The sequence below is a fragment of the Dermochelys coriacea genome, chromosome 2 (assembly GCF_009764565.3).
Source record: "Dermochelys coriacea isolate rDerCor1 chromosome 2, rDerCor1.pri.v4, whole genome shotgun sequence".
NCBI classification, from domain to species: domain Eukaryota; kingdom Metazoa; phylum Chordata; order Testudines; family Dermochelyidae; genus Dermochelys; species Dermochelys coriacea.
In genome coordinates, this window is record NC_050069.1 from 88,951,211 (window position 1) to 88,973,856 (window position 22,646).

Here is a 22,646-nt window from a genome sequence, read left to right on the forward strand (position 1 = left end):
ATTGAGCTTTGTGAACACAAAGATATATTTGACATGTATGGAATGTGTGCAATGAATCTTCTATAATCAGGAAGAACATAGACTTTGCACACTTATATGTTGCAAAAAATATTTTTCTGATACTATTTTTTCTTACAGGGTGGGGCAGTTCATCTCTGCTTGGAAATTTTAGATTTGTGTAACTTCCTCTGTAGTCAGATCTCTCATTACTTTACTGTAGTTTACATACAGTATTCAAGCTATAGTTTTAACATTATTGCTTTGAAAGTCGTCAATACTTTTTTAAACACTCCCCCTTGCTGTACACCCACAGCATCCTGGCCAGGTGTCTGTCATGGCCAGTATTCTTGTGACAGAGGAATACCACTGTCCACAAGTGTCCCTTTGATCCAGTCACTGCCGTTCTTAAATCAGCCAGAGCTGTTACTGTTTAGCAACGTGAGTGTCTCCCATCTCCAGGAAAGAAGTGTGCCACCTCTACAGCTCTTCCAGTTCCACAAGCAACACACCAAGATAGGAAGTATCTGGTATGGGTATCTTGAATGTCAGTGCTGAGTGGACCACTAACTGAATACAAACAACAGCACAAGGTCAGGTGCACTTAATATATTTTGGCACTGCCCATTTAATCAAATTCTTCTGTGATGACCCCCAAAGTGAATCAGCCAGACATGCACAAGCTTAAGCTTAAACTGGGTAACAATGTATCCTCACTGCTGTAATACTTGCTCACTCAAGCCCTCTCTACGCTTTGTTACTCTGACTTGTCAAATCACACATCTTACGTTAGACTATAAGCTCTTCAAAACAGGGATAATGTCTTTCTGTCTGTTCTGTGAGGTGCCTGCTACATTTCTGGATGCTTTCAATTATAACCATAATAGTAAGAACTTACCATGACAGTTTTTAGCAATGACGGCATCCCCATAGTACCCATCAGCACACTTTTCACAGTGATGGCCCTGAGTGTTTCTCACGCATTTCAGACACTCTCCAGTGAGTGCATCACAGTGGCCATCTTCTGCTGGATCTATATTGCCATTGCAGTCACAAGGAACACATGACTCTCCAGGCACCACTGGATTTCCATAGTAACCATTAGCACATCTGTACAATAGGTTGAAAGCTGTATCAGACTGAATGCAAGCACGTCAAATAGTTACCCCACCCAGCAAGTTTTACTATTGATCAATATTTATCCAAAGATCCTCTGAATAAAACCAAATGGAGATATAATGAGAGGGGAAAATCCATATTTTCTCCAGAATATTCTCAAACACTTGATATAAATACTTCTTCCCCAGATAGTCAGATATCTGGCTGAGGATAACAATGATACAGATTTTTCCCAACATTGTAGTACATACCTTTCACACCGTGATCCTGCATAGCCTGGCAGACACTTGTCACAGATAACTTCACCTCTATTGTCCATATGGCAGGTGGGACTGAAACTATCAAGAATATTTTGAGGGGGTCATTATCAATGCAAAGAGTTTCAAAACTCTGTAATTTGTTTTCAAATGAATAAGATTTACAGTTTTTAGTTTCCTAAAGTCTGGCCCTTTCCTTATTAAACCTATCATGTCCTTTCACCTCACGTAACTTTTCCGATGCAACACTGATTCTCGACACTGATTTTGTCCTGATTCTCATTTATACTAAGGCCTCTTTACTCTGCCAGAATGGAGTAATGTGGCCCTAGCATAAACAAGAACCAGGGCCTTCCTGCCACAATCCAATATAAATCTAAGCCCGTGTAACTTGCATCTTCTTCCAGTCTCCTCAATGTGTAAATTACACCAACGTAGGTTCTCCGAGCTTCACCTATGAATTTGGCCTTCCTCTGTCTGCCTGACACAAGGTATTTCTGATGGGATACATTTTTCCTCTACTTTCATGTCTTTCTACCTCCCCTTTGGATTTCATCCTACTTTTCTTTATCCTCCTTTCTGTCTCCACCATCCAGCTGATGTTGCTGAAGATGTAATTGAAAATTTTAGACAAGCAGCTTACTTGTTTGTATCAGTTCTTAGTGGGCAGGCACATGGCTGGCAGTCCTCTGGCATTCCTCGGGATGGAGTTCCATAGAACCCTGGCAAGCACTGATTACAGGAAAGTCCTGTAGTGTTGTGTTGACAAGCCTGTGAGACATGGAAGAAATCTTTTCATATTTGTTCTTGATGGTTTTTCATCCCCAGGGGGATCTCAGCATAAGTCTGTATGCAACATTGCATTAAGATTCATGGAGAGGACATGAAGAATAGAGCAGACCATTGAAAACAAAGTTAGTTTGTCCACATCAATAACAGTAATTTCTAACTAAACCCCCTCCAACATTTTAGAATGCCCTAGATCTCATTAGACAAAAGCATTACTTATACACAAAAGTCAATCTATTCTGATAAATGTATACATGTGCAACAACAAGTCTATTACATATTTCATCCTTGTTTATAGCCATTATATATCTTTTGGTTTAAATTTCAGAAAAACTTCTGAATGCTAAATCCTCCCCGTACAAGGAAATGCTTAACTCCCACTAATGTCACTCAGTGGACTTGCAAATATATCTGAGGGCAGAATCTGTCCTACATTGTGGCATAATTCTGTTCCCATTCAGTTCAATAGGAGTTTTACCATTGACATGAATGGGGGAGGGACTGATCTCTTATTAGCTAACACACAGGGGGAAAGGATTTCTTTATATTAGTTATGATTCTAGAGCTATTAGCAGTTCCACTGATATTCTTCATTTCAAGTATAAGACTGGAATGGACTATGCAACTACACCCATTGAGAGCACCATTCAATAAACAATGAAGTAAATTCTGCAATGAGAATGTTCTTGTGACCATTGCTCTATCTAAATATATTGTAAAACTGCTCACTCTGCCATAGCCAAATGCTCTCTCAATTCCTAAAAAGAAGCTCAAAAGACAAACACATTGAAAGATGACTTACAAAGCAAACACCATGAATATCACATTCAGTTGCATGGCCATTGCATTCACAGGGTTGACAAATACCTCCAAAGAGTATTCCACCCACACGGTAGTACCCAGAGAGACAGGACTGAAGAAAAAAATACAGCATAGTATGTGTTAAAGAACATGTTAGAGAATTATTAAAGAAACCCCTTCTGAAAACATACAACCTGCTTCTGCTCTCACTTACACTGGAAGTACTGTGGTACTGTATATGGTTGTAACTCCACTGATATCACTGATTTGCACTGGTATAAAGAGGATAAGAATCAGGTCTATAAAACATTGACTCAGCCGTTCATCCACTTGAAGGAGGTAAAATAAGTTCTGTGCAGTTACGTATGTAAGACTCTTTCTTTTGAGACAATCGAAACAGATGTTCTGTCTGCTTTGCATAGTCATTAAAATTCCAATGGGGAGGCTTTTCAAAAAGACCAGTGCTTTGCACTGGCATTATTTGCTAAAAAGTTCCCCTCTGCTCTGCCACAGATGCCATCCTCAATAGTCTCCTGTTCCCAGGAGCGTATGTCCATGCCTTCTTATATGATTCACTGCATGCTTGGAATGTTCTCACCATGCCTAGTTGCCAAGCTGCCTCCCTCATCACATAATGCTCTCCAATAAACTCAGTGCTGACAATTCAATGTCATAAAATGAAAATGGAATTTTGTATAATTGCAGGCTCAATTACCGCACCATAGCAAACTTAGGGAAGCTTATACAGCTACTTTCAGCTCCATCGTTGATGTTCTCCGGTACATCATCAACCTTTAGTGTTTCCAAATAAAATTAAGGAAATACATTATGATGCCATATAGTGCCTCTAGACACTAACACTTCTGATGTATATAGAGTAGGCTGCTGACCCCGTGTGAGAAGTTAAAATACAGTATGTGTGTCAAACTGGATATACAACGTTTTGCCAAAAACACATTTTTCCATGACAGTGTAATTAAAGACAATTTGTAATAATTAGATGGTTTTAAAATGTGCACCCTTTGGGCACACATAAAACAGTTTGAGATGTTACCTCGCAGGAAATCCCTGTGTAACCTTGAGGACATTCACACTGTTCCACCTCTGCTGCTGATGACAGATCGATAGCATTAGCGTTTGCTGTATCAAGGGTGACAGAGTCCAGCCTGTGACCAAACAGAAAGCCATCACAACACTTGCTTCCCCAATGTTCATTATAAACAGAAGGGTTTGCTCTGAACAATAAATCTTTTGGAGAGAACATTGCTAAGTGCTGTTTCAGGATGATGTCAAATAAAGACCAGACAAAAATCCCTGTTTTTGAAGACTCAGACAAGAACTTTATTTATAAATTGAGTAACTTCAAGATGGGAATAAGAGCTGTTAACTGAAACACAGTGGCCAAAGCCCCCGCAATGGTTCCATTATCTGTGTTATCCTAGCATGACTACTGCATCTCAGTGCCCTCCGTTGTGGGGAAATGGTACCCTTAACTGAACATTTGCATTTCTGTTTCTTCTTTGCTCAAGAAAACAGGGCATAACTGATTGGGTAGTCTCAGATTTTTGCCCAGTAATTAAGATAATCCTCTTCCAGTGTTAATAACTTTAACCTGCCCCCTTTTTCCAAACTAACCCAGGAATCTGGGATGTAAGGCTAAGGTAATGGCTTCATCACAGAGTTGAAACAAAAAAACCCAACATTCGTATGTTCAATCTATTAGACCACGCCTCAAGTATTTATACATCACTAATGTAGTATCAGCCTTGCCAGCTGATTCCCACCAATGTGTAAAGAGGAAGGCACAACCCCCTAATGCAAACAAAGGCATTCTGCCACAGGGAGGAACTCCTTCCCAACCACAAACAGGGTGATCAGAACAACCTTGTGTAGCCAATCCAGAATCATGAATAGGCCAAGCCTTGAACACATATTTACTACCACTCCACAAGAGCGGGTGCCAAAACAGCTTGGCCTGCTTCGTGCACAACTAGCAAACCCAAATTTGGTGACTCAAAAATACTACCATATTAAGGTAGGAGGGAGGAAGGCCATTGGTTGGGCCAAGGAAAAGAAGCAAGTGCTACCTTGCAGATGGGTCTCCTTTAACATCCCTTCAGATGCCATGCCATGCCAGCCAACTCCATTACCCTCAGCAGAAGCACCTTAAATCAGCCAATGTTGGGCTTGCTTCCTACATCCCAAAATAAAACGACTCTATTGAGTGTTCAGAAGGTGTTTCCTTCTAACAAAACACCCTCCCTCCTAGAGACAAGTGTCACTGCAGTGAGGCTATAGGCTATTCTTTATAACACCGAAAACGTTTTCACTACAAGATAACTCAGAATCAACTCCATACATTTTTTTTTTAAACACATGACAGAAATATTTATTTTGGGATGAGACCAACCATGAGACAATTCAGCTCACAAGGAATTCTTTGGGAGGAAATTAAAATCAGGTTTCAAATGGAATATCTTTTGCCAAAACTTTAGGAATAGTGCCAAAGTCAATGATGTTTAATATACCTAAAATTATCAAAGGCATATGAATGAATCTGAATTTTCTCTCTTCACTCACCTGTATATGGCTCTTTTTGCAATGTTGTAATTGGCCCTGATCAGAAGATGAGTCACATTTGCTAAAACAGTCATCAGCCTGTCCCGATCTATAGCCTTTTTTGTATTAAAGTCTATTAAGTTCTCAGACACAAGTTTCACTGCATTAGAGTACTCCTCATAGGGTTGCAATGACAGCCCCTCAGATCTGGTGCTCAAAATCTGTCCACTGCCCTGAAATCAAAACAGATACATTAATGGACAGGGATAGGTTTAAGTTTAGGTGCTAGGGTGTAAGTATTAGTTAACAATTATGTTTATTTTCAGTCCACACAATAAGCTACTACTTTCTTTGCACACCAAAAAACCCTGTAAAGTACTGTTTTTTAAACTTTTTCACTGCTCACTTCACAAACATATTCATAAACTGCAAGGTCTCTGTAGAGATGCCTGACAGTATGACATGATTAAGGTGACCATATTTCCCTATGATGAATACAGGATACCTGATAAAATTATTCGTATTCAAGTGAGTTCAATGGCAATCAATTGGAACTGTGCAGTACAAATGTTCACATTACCATCAAGTTGACTGAGCCCGTTAAAAAGAAATACTGCATAGCTGGATTCTTTTTATTTACCTTATCTTTAAGGTTTTAGGGTTCACACAAGGAGAGGTCTCACACACACACACACACACGCCCCTCTCTCACAGGGTGGCAGGGGAGAGAAGTGACCAACCCTTCCTGCCCAGCACTCTCCACCTTCCATGCTGGAACCCCAGGATCAACCTGCCTCTCATGGTACCTGGCACCATGTCTTCCTGAGACAACACGTGTGTGTGTGTGGGGCGGTGGGTAACGTATGCCCCTCCTCCCCAAATTTTTGCCAGCGTTCACACCAGAATGTGGCCATCAGCAGCCTTTTGGCATTCGGGAGGGAAGGAACAGAAGATGCTTCCAGACACAGAGGAGAGGGATGACCTGGCCCATGCCTTTGCTGAGCTCATATCTTCTTTTTCTCTTCCCCTCCTTTCCCCCCCCCCCCCGGAAGTAGCTTGTCCCTTCCTGCCCACACAGTGTGGAAAGGCAGCTAACACCTCCAGGCTGCTACTGGCCACTGACATAACCCAGCCGCCTCCTGTCCCCCAGCTACTGCACGGGGAGGAAGGAGTTAAGTTCTAAGGATGCATTGTGCACCAGGGCCCAGGGAACCTGACTGCAGGGGCTTCAGCAAACCGGCCAGGCGAGGGTACGTAGGGGACGGCACAGGACCCAGGGCGGGGGGGGAGAGAAGAGGATGCTAAGCCTCTGCCTGGGGGAGCTACTGTGATGTCTGCAGGGTCGGGGGGCGAACAGGCTGGAAATTGCTTCCCCTCTCCATTCCAGAGCTTAGCTGATGAGCAGAGAGGCTTTCCCATGCCAGCGCTGTGTGGGGATTTGACACACACAGGGCTCCACTCCTCCTGGCCAGCGCCCCAGGTCAGAGGGTCTTGGGCTTTCCCAGGGCGTCAGACCAGCCAGAAGCAGTGGGGGAAGGAAGGAACCTACCGTCCAGGCTGCTGGTGAGCTGAGCACTCTGACCGGGGCTGGTTCTCCTCACAGCACTAGGAGCAGGATACTCCCCACCCAAGGGGTATGGAGGTGCAGCAGGGTTTGGTGGGGGTGAAGGGGCAAAGCAGGGAGAGGACAGCAAGAAGGGGAGCACGTAAAGAGCCAATGGGTGGACAGCAGAGGAGACACATAACTGGCCACTGCCTGGTGCCTGCCCACACACACCAGCCACTACAGCTCGCAGTGTGCAGTCGGCGTCGGCCGGAAGCAGGGTGGCGGGCAGAGGCTTGCTGGCTGAGAGACGACACACAGCAAGAGCTCTGCTGATGGACCAGCAGAGGGAGCAGCCATCCCCATGCACTGCATCTTTGCCCCGCCACCAGCCTTGCTCACCCATTCCCATAGTCAGCCACTGGACCCTTCCACTCACTGCTGGAGGGCAGGCAGTTGGCAAGCAGGGATCCAGCGAGCAGCAGGACCCGCCAGTACTGATGGGGAAGAGATGAAAATACAGGACAATTTGCCTGTTTTTAAGAAAAAGACAGGACACCTGCAGGCAGGCTTAAATAAGGGACTGGCTCTATAAAAACAGGACGTCTGATCACCCTATGTGACATGATGGGCATGCATCTGTCCACGCACACACTACACTTAGTGCATATAAACCAGTGAAAAGCCGCAGATTTGCCATTCTCAACAATTGACCATGACACATTCAGCCCTCTGCAGCAGATCCTGTGAACAATTTTAAAGAAGCTTATTCTAATCTTATCTCAGGTTTTACACGATCAAAAATGTAGCTAAATTGAAATGACTATTGCAATATGCTTTACATGGAGATACATCTTTAAGCCAGTTAGGGTGTGTCTATACATAGAGCCCAGCACAGATACAAATTTATATCCATGGATGAGGATATCCCTGACTATAAATCGGTATCCACAACCGCAGGGCTCTCCCAGGAACCGCAGCAGTGAAAGGAGCAGAACATGGGGCTGCTGCTCACAGGAGCCAGCGCCCTGCGCTGGCAGCTTCTCTGGCACAGCTGTACCACCCCCAGCGCCCAGCCCTGCCCCTGTCCCTTCCACACAGCTGTCTGCGTCTCCTGTCGGGGACGAGTGCACTGCTTAACACAAAAGTGCAACCAGAGACAGCTGCCAGTGAACCTGGAGCCCCCCTAGTGGGTGGGGCTGGAGGGGGTGGTACAGTTCTGCTACTTTTGATACTGTGATTCCTGGGAAAGCCCTGCGCTTCTGTGGATACCAATTCATATCTGCAGATATCTGCATCCACAGGTATAAATCTGTATCCACCTGGGGCATCTATACAGCAAGCAGCAGACTTGGGCTCAGAGGGCTTGTGCTACGGAGCTAAAAATAGATGTGTAGATGTTCAGGCTTGGGCTGGAGCTTGGACTCTGAAGCTCACCCCCTTCGCTAAGCTTCAGAGCCTAAGCCTGAACATCTACACTGTTATTTTTAACATAGAAGTGCGAGTGTAGACCCAGGCTCTAAGGCTCACTGCCATGGGCTTCTCCTTGCTGTGTAGACGTTCACTTAGAGACTGCAGCTCACTTACTGAGTGGAGCACTTTGTTGCAAACATTTATCACTAGTGGCCCAAGATCTCAACTGGCTACCTACTAGTTTCTGGGTAGAATTTAAAGTGTTGATTATGACCTAGAAAGCTTTAAATGGACTGGGACTTGCCTGAAAGACTGCTTTACTTCCCACAGTATAAATCCACAACTGAGAAAAACTGAGGTGCTTAAGCTGGATATCTTATATTGTAAAAGAGATGGAGCTGCTCACAGGGCATTCTCTATAAGGAATTTAGAACTCTGGAACTTGCTCCTCTCCTTCATTCAAAATAACCCAAATTTGGTGAACTTCCAAGCAGGCTTGGAAGAGCCATCAGCTTGATAGGGTTTTTGGAAAGAGCTGAAGGTATGTTTCAAGAATGATGGGGGATGGAAAGCACCATTTATTTTAGCACTGCTGAGTAGAGCTGGTTGGAAAAATTCCAATGAAGCCTTTTTTCCATCAGAATTCGCTGATTTGTCAAAATCAAAGAGTTTCATGCAGATGGCTGGATTTCAGTGAAGTTCTGACAGAACCTGTGCAGGAGGCCAATGGAACATTATCTACCAGGTTTCCTTGGCTGCCTACCTTGAGGGCTGATGGACAGCCAAGAGCCTGGAAGCCCTGCGAGTCCCAGCTGCCGGACTTGTGGCTCCTTAGCAGCCTGGACTCCCAAGGTTCACATGGACTGCCTTGGAGTCGGGGTTGCCAGGGCTTCCAGCACTATGTGGACTGTCTCACAGTTGGAGTGCCATTCCCTTTCAGACAATTTAGAACTGTTTGGTTTTCATTCTGAATCAGAAAGAAACCAAAATTTAAATATCAAAATCCTCTGCAAAGTGGAATTAACTTTCTCTGCCCAACTACACTGCATTATGCTCTAAGATTCAGTGTGTGAGTGCCTAGAGATCTTGTGTAGGCATCTTGTTAAGTATTAGATAAATCTAAACCAATAAACAAATACATCTCTTTTATAAATAAGACAACAACCTATTTTAATTCCTCGTGTAAATAGAGCTTTGTACATGTAGTAATCACCACTTTTGCTCAACTCCATAAATTTTATGTTAACATGTACTTATTTAAAGGTAGTCAGAGACTGAGTGCCCAGGATTAAAAAGAAATGATTGGAAAGATTAGGATATTGAGCAATAAAATTTTGTTGACCTTTAATAATTAAGGTAAAAACTGGTGTAAATATTATTTTATTTTTTTTAATCTAGCATTGCATACCATCATTCCTCTATATTTTTGAGGAAAGCCCAGTTAAATAAAAAACTTACCTGAATGATAACATCCACATTAGATACCATATCACTGTCCACACTTTCCATTGGAATATCATAAGACACAGTGTACTTCAAGTATCCACCAAAGGCAGTGAGCTGAAATTATAAAATCCAAATCTTAAAAGAAAATTAACAGCAATCAGTGTGGGAGGATAGCTGCTGACAAGCACAACACACATGCAGCAAACTAAACAGAGGATATGGCATGTTCTTTTGATCACTTCAGCAATGTTTACACAGTAAGGGTTTGATCCCCATCTCACATCAGTGAAAGTCACTGGAAGTGTAACATGTCATGTCCCCATATCTACAGAAGTCTTGGATCCCTGCTGTGCAATTTGTGAAAGCTAGCAGCAGGTTCTATAGAACTGCAGTGATGCATTAAACAGTGCATTGTAAAGCCCCCAGTGTGAATTCCAAAAAACATCACAAGTTCAGACTACTTTTTAGCAAATGGGCACAGTGTACTGAAGTTATTCAAACTTTTTGAAACATTTTCTCTGATAGATCTTCAGCATTCCTATTGCTTTTTTAAACAACATTTGGACCTTTTAGCCCTGATTCTGCTGTCACATACACCATGTAAACCGAGAACAGCCCCACTGAAGTAAATGGAGTTTCATCAGTAGAAGGCTGGTGTGAGACCAGAATTTCACCAACCATTGAACTATACAAAATGCATCTTCCAGCTAGGTACTTTTGGGTCATTATGTATAGGCACTGTGTAGTATAGCCATTTACTCCATCACTGTATGAAGAACGTAATAAGGTTGAGGCACACAAAATCATTGTTTTAATATGGGTGACTGGGTGTACTTGCCATAGTTTTTTTTGAAAAGGTAACAGATTTTTTAGATAAAGGAAATGCAGTGGATCTAATTTACCTAGATTTCAGTAAGGCATTTGATACCGTGCCACATGGGGAATTATTAGTTAAATTGGAGAAGATGGGGATCAATATGAACATCAGAAGGTGGATAAGGAATTGGTTAAAGGGGAGACTGCAACGGGTCCTACTGAAAGGCGAACTGTCAGGTTGGAGGGAGGTTACCAGTGGAGTTCCTCAGGGATCGGTTTTGGGACCAATCTTATTTAATCTTTTTGTTACTGACCTTGGCACAAAAAGTGGGAGTGTGCTAATAAAGTTTGCAGATGATACAAAGCTGGGAGGTATTGCCAATTCAGAGAGGGATCGGGATATTATACAGGAGGATCTGGATGACCTTGTAAACTGGAGTAATAGTAATAGGATGAAATTTAATAGTGAGAAGTGTAAGGTTATGCATTTAGGGATTAATAACAAGAATTTTAGTTATAAGTTGGGGATGCATCAATTAGAAGTAACGGAAGAGGAGAAGGACCTTGGAGTATTGGTTGATCATAGGATGACTATGAGCTGCCAATGTGATATGGCTGTGAAAAAAGCTAATGCGGTTTTGGGATGCATCAGGAGAGGCATTTCCAGTAGGGATAAGGAGGTTTTAGTACCGTTATACAAGGCACTGGTGAGACCTCACCTAGAATACTGTGTGCAGTTCTGGTCTCCCATGTTTAAAAAGGATGAATTCAAACTGGAGCAGGTACAGAGAACGGCTACTAGGATGATCCGAGGAATGGAAAACTTGTCTTATGAAAGGAGACTTAAGGAGCTTGGCTTGTTTAGCCTAACTAAAAGAAGGTTGAGGGGAGATATGATTGCTCTCTATAAATATATCAGAGGGATAAATATAGGAGAGGGAGAGGAATTATTTAAGCTCAGCACCAATGTGGACACAAGAACAAATGGGTATAAACTGGCCACCAGGAAGTTTAGACTTGAAATCAGACGAAGGTTTTTAACCATCAGAGGAGTGAAGTTTTGGAATAACCTTCCAAGGGAAGCAGTGGGGGCAAAAGATCTATCTGGTTTTAAGATTCTACTCGATAAGTTTATGGAGGAGATGGTATGATGGGATAATGGGATTTTGGTAAGTAATTGATCTTTAAATATTCAGGGTAAATAGGCCAAATCCCCTGAGATGGGATATTAGATGGATGGGATCTGATTTACTATAGAAAATTCTTTCCTGGGTATCTGGCTGGTGAATCTTGCCCATGTGCTCAGGGTTTGGCTGATTGCCATGTTTGGGGTCGGGAGGGAGTTTTCCTCCAGGGCAGATTGGAGAGGCCCTGGAGGTTTTTTTGCCTTCCTCTGTAGCATGGGGCATGGTTGACTGGAGGGAGGCTTCTCTGCTCCTTGAAGTTTTGAACCATGATTTGAGGACTTCAATAGCTCAGACATGGGTGAGGTTTTTCATAGGAGTGGTGGGTGACATTCTGTGGCCTGCGCTGTGCAGGAGGTCGGACTAGATGATCAGAGTGGTCCCTTCTGACCTTAGTATCTATGAATCTATGAATCTAGTTTAATAAAATAAAATATCAAAATAGATGTATGTGTCTGGTTATATTACTTAAAAATATATATTGTCAGAGTTTTTTTTATTTTGGTTTTTTAATAATTTATAAAAATTCCAGTTTCTGACAGACACACTTTCAAATAGTATGTCCATAATTTGTTTCCAATTCCATTTTTTAAATATTAGTAAGGCGTTTTTTTCTGCTATTTTGTTTTTAGGTATAAAAGTGTCTTTTCAGCAACAAAGAAACTGCCTATACACAGGAAACAGGGAAACTGCCTACACACAAAATGCAGTCAAAACAGTGGGGTTTTGTTGGTTTTTCGTTTCCTCTTTCTTTAGCTTTCTTTCTTTTTCTTTGTTTCCCCGTCACTGATTTATTTCAGTTTTAGAAATCTTATGTTGTTATTACAGGTGGGACTGATAGCAACATCTGTTATAAAGGTAGCCTGACACTTCCCATTATAAGACTCTGGTTTTAGTTGTTGATAACTTTGCCAAACTTTATCTGTTTAGGCAGAAATTTTACGTTAGACCTCTGCATCAGGTTGCCTTTTTTTTATTTCAGTCAAAACAGTTCAGCTGTTTCCAAGAATGAGGCTAGGGAAAAATGTGTCATTTTGCCTACATCAATTCTGGAGTCCTTTAATTTGAGGAGCTATAACATCCCCATGCACTGGAGCTGGGACTTGATATTTATCATGAAAATTACATTTTGGTCTCAATATCTTATACCTACTCTCGTTATAAATTACCCACACAAAAAATTAGGTTAAAAGTACGTATTATTAAGGTTGCAAAGTCAAACACTCAAAAGTTAGGAAATGCCAGGATCAAGGTTCATAGATTCATAGATAAATTCATAGATACTAAGGTCAGAAGGGACCATTCTGATCATCTAGTCCGACCTCCTGCACAACGCAGGCCACAGAATCTCACCCACCCACTCCTACGAAAAGCCTCACCTATGTCTGAGCTATTGAAGTCCTCAAATCATGGTTTAAAGACTTCAAGGAACAGAGAATCCTCTCTCAAGTGACCCGTGCCCCATGCTACAGAGGAAGGTGAAAAACCTCCAGGGCCTCTCCAATCTGCCCTGGAGGAAAATTCCTTCCCGACCCCAAATATGGCAATCAGCTAAACCCTGAGCATATGGGCAAGATTCACCAGCCAGATACTACAGAAAATTCTTTCCTGTGCCAACTTAATTTGGCCCCTTGTGTGTATGCAATTTTTAATTCCTATTGTCTTCACAAGACCTCTTGCATGAGTGCTTGACTTTGCAACCTTAATAACATTCTTTTAATATATTTTTGTTTGTGATTGCTTAGGTTTTTAAAAAGCAAACTGAAAAAACAGAAATTTCATCATGTGGAACCAAAATGATGCTCATGATTAGGCTTGGCAAAATGTGTATGTATGTGTGTGTATATAATATATAATTTTGACTGATAATATTTATGTTTCTTTTTAAACATTTTTTTATTTTTATAGATTTAAATTTTCACAGTTGAGTAATTGGGGGGGATCAGAGATAGTAATTATTTAATGATGGCAACAATGAGATTTTAAAAGTTAAAGCTTTATGATCATTAAAAAACAAATTGTCAATATCACATGTTAAAGTATACAAAATAAAAAAAATCTTAAATCAAACTATAATCAGCTCTCAAGCAGCATTTTGCTTACTGAGCCTATATGTAAATTTTGATTATCATCAATGGAAATTTTTTTGTTGGTGTGTGCGTGCACGCACGCAGTAAAATCAACATTTACAGATAAAACTTTAATACTTCCAAATGTACATGATTCATCAGCAGGAACCTTTAGATCCACTTCACTGACCTCTAACATGTAATTTTCAATTGTTTTACATTACATGACAAAGTCTCTTTGGGAGAGACAAGGTGGGTGAGGTAATATCTTTTACTGGACCAATTTCTGTAGGTGAAAGAGATAAGCTTTCATGCTACACAGAGCTCTTCTCTTTCACCAACAGAGGTTAATCTAATAAAAGACGTTGTTACATCACCCACCTTGTCTTTCTCATATCCTGGGACCATGACGGCTGCAACAACACTGCAAACAAAGTGTCTATAGAACAATTATAGATTGCATGAAATGACAAACTACAGGTGACAATGTTTATGAAATAAACATTACAATTGAAAAATAATAATGTTCCATATTAAAAAAACGAAGAAAAAGTTATTGAACATATTTAGATGAATTTATCATGTATTCAGTGTTCATTAAACGTGAAAACTTTCTTTTCAGTACTGATAGTTTACGACTACTGTTAATGAGCAACACAGAGCTTTTTAGAGCAATACGGTAAGAAAATATATGAAGAGTATGGACTAAGAGTCAGCTTCTTTTTACTTGGGAACTTACTTTATTTCCTAAGTATGGCTCAGGTGCTGACCAGTAATAAGTGGATTTCAGTATTTTCACAGCTGCCGTGTTGTTAACACTTATTTGATGGGGTCCAGCAAACTGGCCTTGTTGGGGCTCCACCCTCTTTTCAGTGTACAGATCAGTCACCAGCCACCCAGCCATATCTGACACCTTAGAAAAAGAAGAGAGCTAAATTAATGAAGTCAGACCTACATCACTGGGTAAGTCATCACTATATGTAAAACTTCACTTGTAACAGTAATACAAACATGAAGGGCCTGATTCTGCTCTTAGTTAAAGGGGTTTCTAGCCAGCGTTAAGCCGCAGACTTCATTTGGATTGGGACAGAATTACATCAGTGTAACTGAGTGAGGAAGCAAGTTCACTGTGTTAGAGTATAAACTGAATGAACAAATGATAATACTTTTCACTGATGTAGCACCTTGCATTCAAAGATCTCATTAACACTCGACAAGTACTGCACCCACAGTTAAATACAGTACCATTTCCCCCATTTTACAAACAGATAGCTGAGGTACCGAAAGCTACTTGCCCAAGGACACAGAGGAAGAGTCAGGAATAGGAACCAGTTCTACTGAGGGGAAGAGTTATACACCCACATTAGAATTTCTGTCAGTAGAAAGACAGAGGGCTGTGGAGAGAGTTAAAAAGAATATAATGCATTTTCTTCTACTGATTTTTTTAGTACACAAAACTGTTGGTGCTAGATTTTGACTAATCCTGCAAACTATGCAAGGGATGAAGGTGGGGAAATGAATGCCCAACAAAGTTGTTCCTCTCGTTGCACTTCTGCACAGGAGCTAGTGGCATTTATAGTCCTTTTATTCCCTTAGCACAAAGACTGCATGAGACTGACACCTGCAGTTGCAGTAGGCTCCAATCGGCAGGAGTGTTTGGAGCGTGGTTTTGGCTCTCCTCTTCACCACCCGGACAAGCTTTTCCACTGCAAGGACAGTGAACACTGCTCTCTTTCAAAGCGTGTAGCAGGCTTTACAATAGCCAGTAGTTCAAAAAGCATTGGGATTGAGTAGGGTATAATGACTCCAGCAGCTCCAATGGGGGCTGGGCTCCTTTATAGTCAGCAGACCTCAGGATTGTGACTTTACAGCCACAGTCCAGTCCTGTGTGTGGATTCCAGCATTTTCAGTGAGATGGGCTGTATGTTAAGAGGAAATCAGAAACACATTTCTGCAACTGCCTGAGGGAATCTTATGGAACATTAGGTCACAGCCATAGTATTCTACCTGACTGATGGGCCATGCAAGGCTGTCACAGACATCAGAAACCCCAAAGCAGAAGCACTCCGTACAGCCCTGAGGATTCCTTTCTTGCAAATTGTAGAATCCTGGTTTGCAGCGGTCACAGTTTTCGCCATCTACATTTTCCTGTGAATAACATTTGTTTTATATCAGCACTAGATTGGTAGTAAATATTGTAGATTAGATGGAATTTAGGTATAACAGCATTCAGGAAGATATAAAACAAAACAGATTTCAGCACACTAGGCATATGTTGAATAAGTCTCACTGAGCTTAAAACGAGAGCTGGTCAGAACACTGTTTTGTTGGAATTTCCCGATTTATCTAAATCAAAATATTCCACACAGATGATTCAGTTTCAGCTAACTTGCGACAGAACCCAGACAGGTTTTGAAATCTTCCCACCAGCTCACCCATATGGCTCCTTGGAAGTCCAGATTTCCAGGGTTTGAGCCTCCAGGCAGCCCACCAGGTGGACTGCCCTTGAGTCGGGAATCCCAGGGCTTTCAGGCGCCATGGTTCCAGGAAAGCACACCACATGGACTGCCCCAGAGCCAGGATCCATCCCACCATTGGCAAATTTCACGTGCTAAATAAGCACCCAGACTTTCACAATAAGTCAAAAATCAATCTAATCACATTTCAAAACAAGGCCAAAACAAGCCAATCCCTAAGAACCCCAACACTCTATGTGACTAGATCGTCTCCCCCACCCCCAGCATGCAGTCCGTGACTGTGGTAAGCCCGCTGTGCAACCCTGACTCTCTCCACCCCTTGCCCTTGCTTGCCAGGAACCGATAAAAAAAAAAAAAAAAAAAAGAAGTAACAAGCTACAAGCCAACCAAGCAACAAGCTACCAGCCAAAAACTAGCCAATAAGCAATTCACAAGCCGATTAAGCCAAAACAAACCCAATTTCTGCGTTTTTTTCCGCTGGTTTGGCATGTCTACTTCATCCTCTTTTTTACAGAATTTTAGATATTTCAGTTTACATTCTGAATCAGAATGAAACCAAATTTTAGATGAAATAGAGTATCTCTCTCTGTCCAGTTCTACTTAAAACATCTGGAGCAGTCGGGATTTGAAATAATCAGCATAGAATTGATTCGGTATTCAGTCAAGAAATGCAGTGTAATTGAATTTTGGCATTACTGATGTAGGAAAAGAAAACATCTCCTCCTACATAAAACATTGTACCCTAATGACCAGGTGCCATGCTAGGACTCTCTCATTAATGAATCAAACTATCAGTGGCCCATCACATAAACTCCCAATTTTGAGGCTGACTTTTTGCAGATTTAACTGCTGTCATTGAAGTGAAAACTTCGGAGAATGGCAACTTATACGTATGGTGTGAGAATGAGCATCTCACACTTGCAGCACAGGATCTGGGGCCTGATCCAGAGCCCAGTGAAGTCCATGGAAAGACTCCCACAGAGGTCAGTGGGCTTTGGATCAGGCCCAAAGATTTACAATGTCGGACCATCCTATGCACAAGCTATGAAAAGGTTGTGATTTTGGGTCACAGTAGTGACTCAAGCCAGTTTAGAAAAAGAACTTTTTCAGTACCATAGCAGCAGCACTGAACCTTATAAGACATCTGGGGTATTGCACTGATAATTGCAAGTGTTGACACATTGGGCCGGGTACTCAGCTGCCTAAAGAAATCCTTGGGTACAGTGTTCCCTCTAATTTTTTCCCCACACATGTGCGGAATGAATTTTGTTTTGTGCACCACCACCTCCATACTGGTTCACATAAAATTCATGTGGCAGGGGTGGGCCGAGGAGTTTGGAGTGCGGGAGGGGGCTCAGGGATGGGGCAGAGGGGGAGGGAGGAAGTGAGGGCTCCAGCTGGGGGTGCAGGCTCGAGGCTGGGGCCAGGGATGAGGGGTTTGGGGTGAAGGTTGCCCCAGGGCTACAGCCAGGAGAGAGGACTCTCCCCAGCTCTCTCTCCCCACAGCAGCACCTGGGCTGGGGGGGGAGAGGATCCACTCCCTGCTGCGGCAGCTTCAGGGCTGGTGCCACGGGATAGGCACCTCTCCCCCGGCAGGTCCAGGCCAGGGCTGAGTTGGGGCTGGGGGAGAGGCACCTCTCCTGCCGCAGCCTTAAGCAGCGCTTAATAGGCTGCTACGCAGCCACGCAGCTTAGAGGAAACTTAACTTGAATGGTGTAAAGCTGCCAGAGTTGCTTATACATAAGCTCCCCTCACAGCATAGATGGTGCAGCTATGGTAAAAGGTCTGTTTGTCAAGGCACCCCTATATCTCAATGATCCCCAGGCACCGGAACTGCCCTTTCGAGAATCATTTAAATATCTGCATAGATACGTTGGCAGTTAGCATAAGGTAGAGCAGCTCTGAGACTGATTGATTACACCATTGATTATCCCAGCAGTCACATCACTCCATGATCCGGGTAGCATACAGCTGCCTTACAGCTACCTTAGCACACCACTTTCTCAACATGCAGCATATGTAGTTTAGTCAAAGCTCAAGAACTGGCTCTGGGCTTTTATTTGTACTTTTTGCACAGACTTGTCATATGAAAAAGTCATTTTTATACATCCTACTGATGGAAACATGCTTGCAATAGTGAAAATATGGACAATTCTTGTTCGCATTCTTCTCCCTTCACTCTCTACTATTTGTCAGGAAGACGACTGCAGTAAATCCAGTTTGATATGCATGAGGTGTCATATACACATATACACATATACACATATTGGTATACTGTAAACTAGGATATAGCTTTGAAAGTGAAGTCCTACTTGATTTTATATTAAACATTTTTATTTTAATTCCTTAATGTATTCCTATTGTATTTGTGGAACAGAGGACCCATTTTTCTCCCTTCAACTAAATTCCTATAGAGCCTAAAAAAACACTACTCAAAGACTGCTTAGCAATTTATTCACCATAGACAGACAATTTTTGTTGAAGAAACAAATAAAGAGTATTAAGTAATTCTGCTCTAAGTTAAATCCAGATTAACTCAATTTCTGTCAGTGGAGTCACTCCTGATTCCAGAATTACCATGGTATAACTGAGAACAGAATATGACCCTTTGTAGTCAGTATTTAGTCACTCACAACCCTCAGCAAAATGTCTGAGCCTCCTGTTGGCCAGATCACCATCTGTAAATTCCCCTGGATATGAATTAGTTGTGTGAAGTTTTCATAACAAACATTCTAAAGAGGCATGCTGCATGCTTTTGTTACCAACCTATGCCACTGCTGAGTTTTGCAAACCTTAGGAAAACCCAGGGTGATTTTCAGGCCATTTCTTTGATCCAAATGTGCAAGTACCTTCTTACTGTCTGTAAAATTGCCAAACCCAAGTGCTGAAAAATCATGAGACTGGCTTCAAAATCATGATTTTTTTGTATAAAATAATAAATTTTGGTTTTTACATTTGGTTTCCATCTGGTTTCTGAGTCTTTTGGGTGCATTTGGGTCACATTTTCAAGTTTTTCTCTATAAGCACGAGGGCTAGACATTTTGTTTTTTAAAATGAAAGCTGTGATACTTATCTAATTACATGACTCCAAGAGCTGGGCTGTCAAGAAAAATATAAAATATCACAAAACCCCTGCTAAAACTGGAGGAGTTTGTCAATACTGTGTTTTCAGTCTCCGGGGAGGTAGAATGCAGTGGCCCTCCTCATCTCTACTTGTTTTCTGGGGCAGAAAACTGGTTCCTCTCACCCAGTTTGGGACCCCTGCTACTCCCAGTGCCCCTTGGCTGGTTGTCTGCTGCTCTCAGTGATCTAACTTTTCGAAGGCCACACGGTAAGTCCACTTCCACCAATGCACAGTAAACACACCTGATTCTTGTCCAAATTTGTACCAGTAGATTTCATTAACTACATATGTTTTACTTCTGATTTATACCAGAGTAAAGTAGCCATTAGTGTTCCTTGTTTAACTTGGCCACTAAAGCTGCTTCCTATTTGCAATCTGACTTTTTGTTTGTTCATGTGTTCAGTGTTTTAGATCAGATAAATTGGGGTCAGAGCAGCTTTACAAAAATTGTCATGTCAACCACTGTTTTGTTGTTTGCTTGTTTTTTGGCTAGTGTCATACCTGGCCAAAAGAAACAATTTGCTACCTTTGCTTGCTGAAAATTAAGTGTAACATCTTCAAATATTAAAACACACCTTCACATCAAAGTTCTGCAGAAACCACATGTGCATGAAATTTAATAGGAAGTTACATTCATTGATATTACAAATTTGCATTTGCCCAAGAAAATAGTCTGCAAACCAGGTCTCTAATTTTTAAACATCATTTTACAGTTTATGTTTTGTAATTAAATAATTACAATAAAATTAGTTTTCAAGTATAGTTCTCAATTTAATTTTTCAGAACTATTACAATTTTTTTTCAAATATGTAGGAATACATAGTATAAATTAAATGTTTTCAATATATCCTTTAACTGCTCAATAAGAATGATAGGTTTCAGAGTAGCAGCCGTCTTTGTCTGTATCCGCAAAAAGAAAAGGAGGACTTGTGGCACCTTAGAGACTAACAAATTTATTTGAGCATAAGTTTTTGTGAGCTACTGCATCCGTTGAAGTGAACTGTAGCCCACGAAAGCTTATGCTCAAATAAATTTGTTAGTCTCTAAGGTGCCGCAAGTCCTCCTTTTCTTTTTAATAAGAATGATGTATTTTAAAGACCACCACCTACCCATCCGCAAAACACACACACGTTGTTCTTATGCAGTCTGGCATTTGCTTTTATATGGAACTTTCTATCTGGAATATATAGAATCATGCTACACAGCTTATCACAGCTTCTCTACGATAACAGAAATATGCTGCTAATTCTCATTCAAATCCCTGTCAGAAGGGCAATGTTTAAATCTCAGTTAATTGCTATGAAAGTACAACATCATACATGACAAAAGTATGAAGTAATTTCCCTTATTAAAACTGCACTTACAAACTCAGCTACCGATTTCACAGTAAATCAAAGTGAGATCAGCAGGTCACTTACCTTGCAAAGACAAGGTTCTGTGCAAGGGTCATCGTTAATGCTTCCAACCAGGCTGCAGTTACAGTGCACACAGCTTGGGTAGCCCTTGTAGCCAAATGCACAGCGATCACATTTTTCTCCTGTGTAACCTTCTTTGCATTGACACTGACCTGGCTGAGTCCCTTGAAATATAAAAATGATAATGAAAAAAAAAATGAAGGATTAATAGAAGACTGGGGGTGAAATATGGAATAGTGGGAGAAGCAATGTAACTGTCTCGTTTACCAAGCTATACAGCTCTAGTCACATTTTGCACAGATAACTGGGATATTACCAACCCAGTACATATTTTTTTCGTGTTAGAATACTAGATCCACAGAACCTCTGCCAGGAAAAATATCCACTGTATCAATTCACAGTTTGAACTAATATATGTAACAGTTTGAGGCCCCAATCCTGTAACTTGTTATTAACGAGCAAAGGCCTCTACCCATGCACAAGAAGTTGCAGGATCAAGGCATCCAATACTCCCTGTAGCATGTTGTATTTCCTATCTTCCCTTCCTTTTTGGGCATTTACTGGCATTTTAATGTGATACCTTAACAGCACAATGTTTCCTCACTCTTGGGCACCTGAAGTTTACAGAAAAAGTATTTCATGGTCCCTTACCATGCTGAAGATTAGAATGATCATCATCCTTAATGCAGTCAGAACTCAGAGACCCAAATGGATCACAGTCACAAGGATGGCAAGGGTTATCTTCATAGGGAGAAACCTGAAACAAATGGTACATTTTAACTGTCATACTTGTAAACTAATTAGTGGAAATAGTAAACATTCATCACCGTTTCTTGCCACTGAAACTAAACTAAAGCTTTGTATAACAGTGAGATTTTCTCTTTAACGGAGGTTAAATTTCTCTTTGAGAGCCTTCCCCTTGCTTCAAGGTGGCTCAGGGCCAAACTAAGGCAATCTGGAACCATAAGCACACAAGTCATTTACTGGCCAAGAATCAGACTTAAGCCGGTATCTCTTCAGTGCTCTTTAGAATAAGGAAGCAGGAGCACATGCAACATGAGACTTACTTCTCTTTGTGAAGGACTGTGCCTACTACCTAACTATACTTGAACTATACATGGCCTCCACTCACACTTGTGCTTGAGAACATAGACCTGAGCTCCCTAATGTGCCCCGTGGATGAACTTGCTGAATCAATGCCTTATCTGGAAAAGAGAAAGTTCCATACTGAGGAGAATAAATGTCCCTGCTACAGGAGGTTACTCACTTGGCCACAGTACGTCCAGACGTAGGGAGACCTACCTAGATTGCTGGAAGTAAAACGAAATTAATTTTCTAGTGATGTTTATCCTTTGTATTCAAATTATAACAAATGTATCTATGTATCCAATGAATGAGGGTAGGGATAGTATTTATACTTTAATACAACTGAACTGGAAAGTCACTGTAAAATATAAGATATAGATGGGCCCAGAAAGAGCATATGCTACACATACTTATTAAATGAAATATTGAGAAGAATACTGTTTATTGCAATAGCTCATCACTTCTACAAGAATCACATATGACAATAAGAGTTCTCTTTAATTACAAAGGAATTGGGACTGTCCTTTCAACATGCTAGAGAATCAGCCTAA

The 22,646-nt window shown here is 41.4% G+C and overlaps 1 protein-coding gene across 1 annotated transcript in view; it reads right to left on the reverse strand.

Moving 5' to 3' along the window:
* LAMA1 (laminin subunit alpha 1) overlaps positions 1–22,646 on the reverse strand; it is a 156,032-nt gene that overhangs the window by 71,243 nt on the left and 62,143 nt on the right. Inside the window, exons 9-19 of the mRNA XM_038393112.2 lie at positions 21,661–21,766; positions 21,013–21,173; positions 16,001–16,141; positions 14,733–14,906; positions 9,937–10,038; positions 5,544–5,755; positions 4,018–4,129; positions 2,965–3,075; positions 2,017–2,144; positions 1,368–1,454; positions 896–1,107 (exon numbers count right to left, since the gene is read on the reverse strand). Coding sequence (XP_038249040.1) covers positions 896–1,107; positions 1,368–1,454; positions 2,017–2,144; positions 2,965–3,075; positions 4,018–4,129; positions 5,544–5,755; positions 9,937–10,038; positions 14,733–14,906; positions 16,001–16,141; positions 21,013–21,173; positions 21,661–21,766 — 1,546 coding nt within the window. The remainder of the gene's footprint in view (positions 1–895; positions 1,108–1,367; positions 1,455–2,016; positions 2,145–2,964; positions 3,076–4,017; positions 4,130–5,543; positions 5,756–9,936; positions 10,039–14,732; positions 14,907–16,000; positions 16,142–21,012; positions 21,174–21,660; positions 21,767–22,646) is intronic.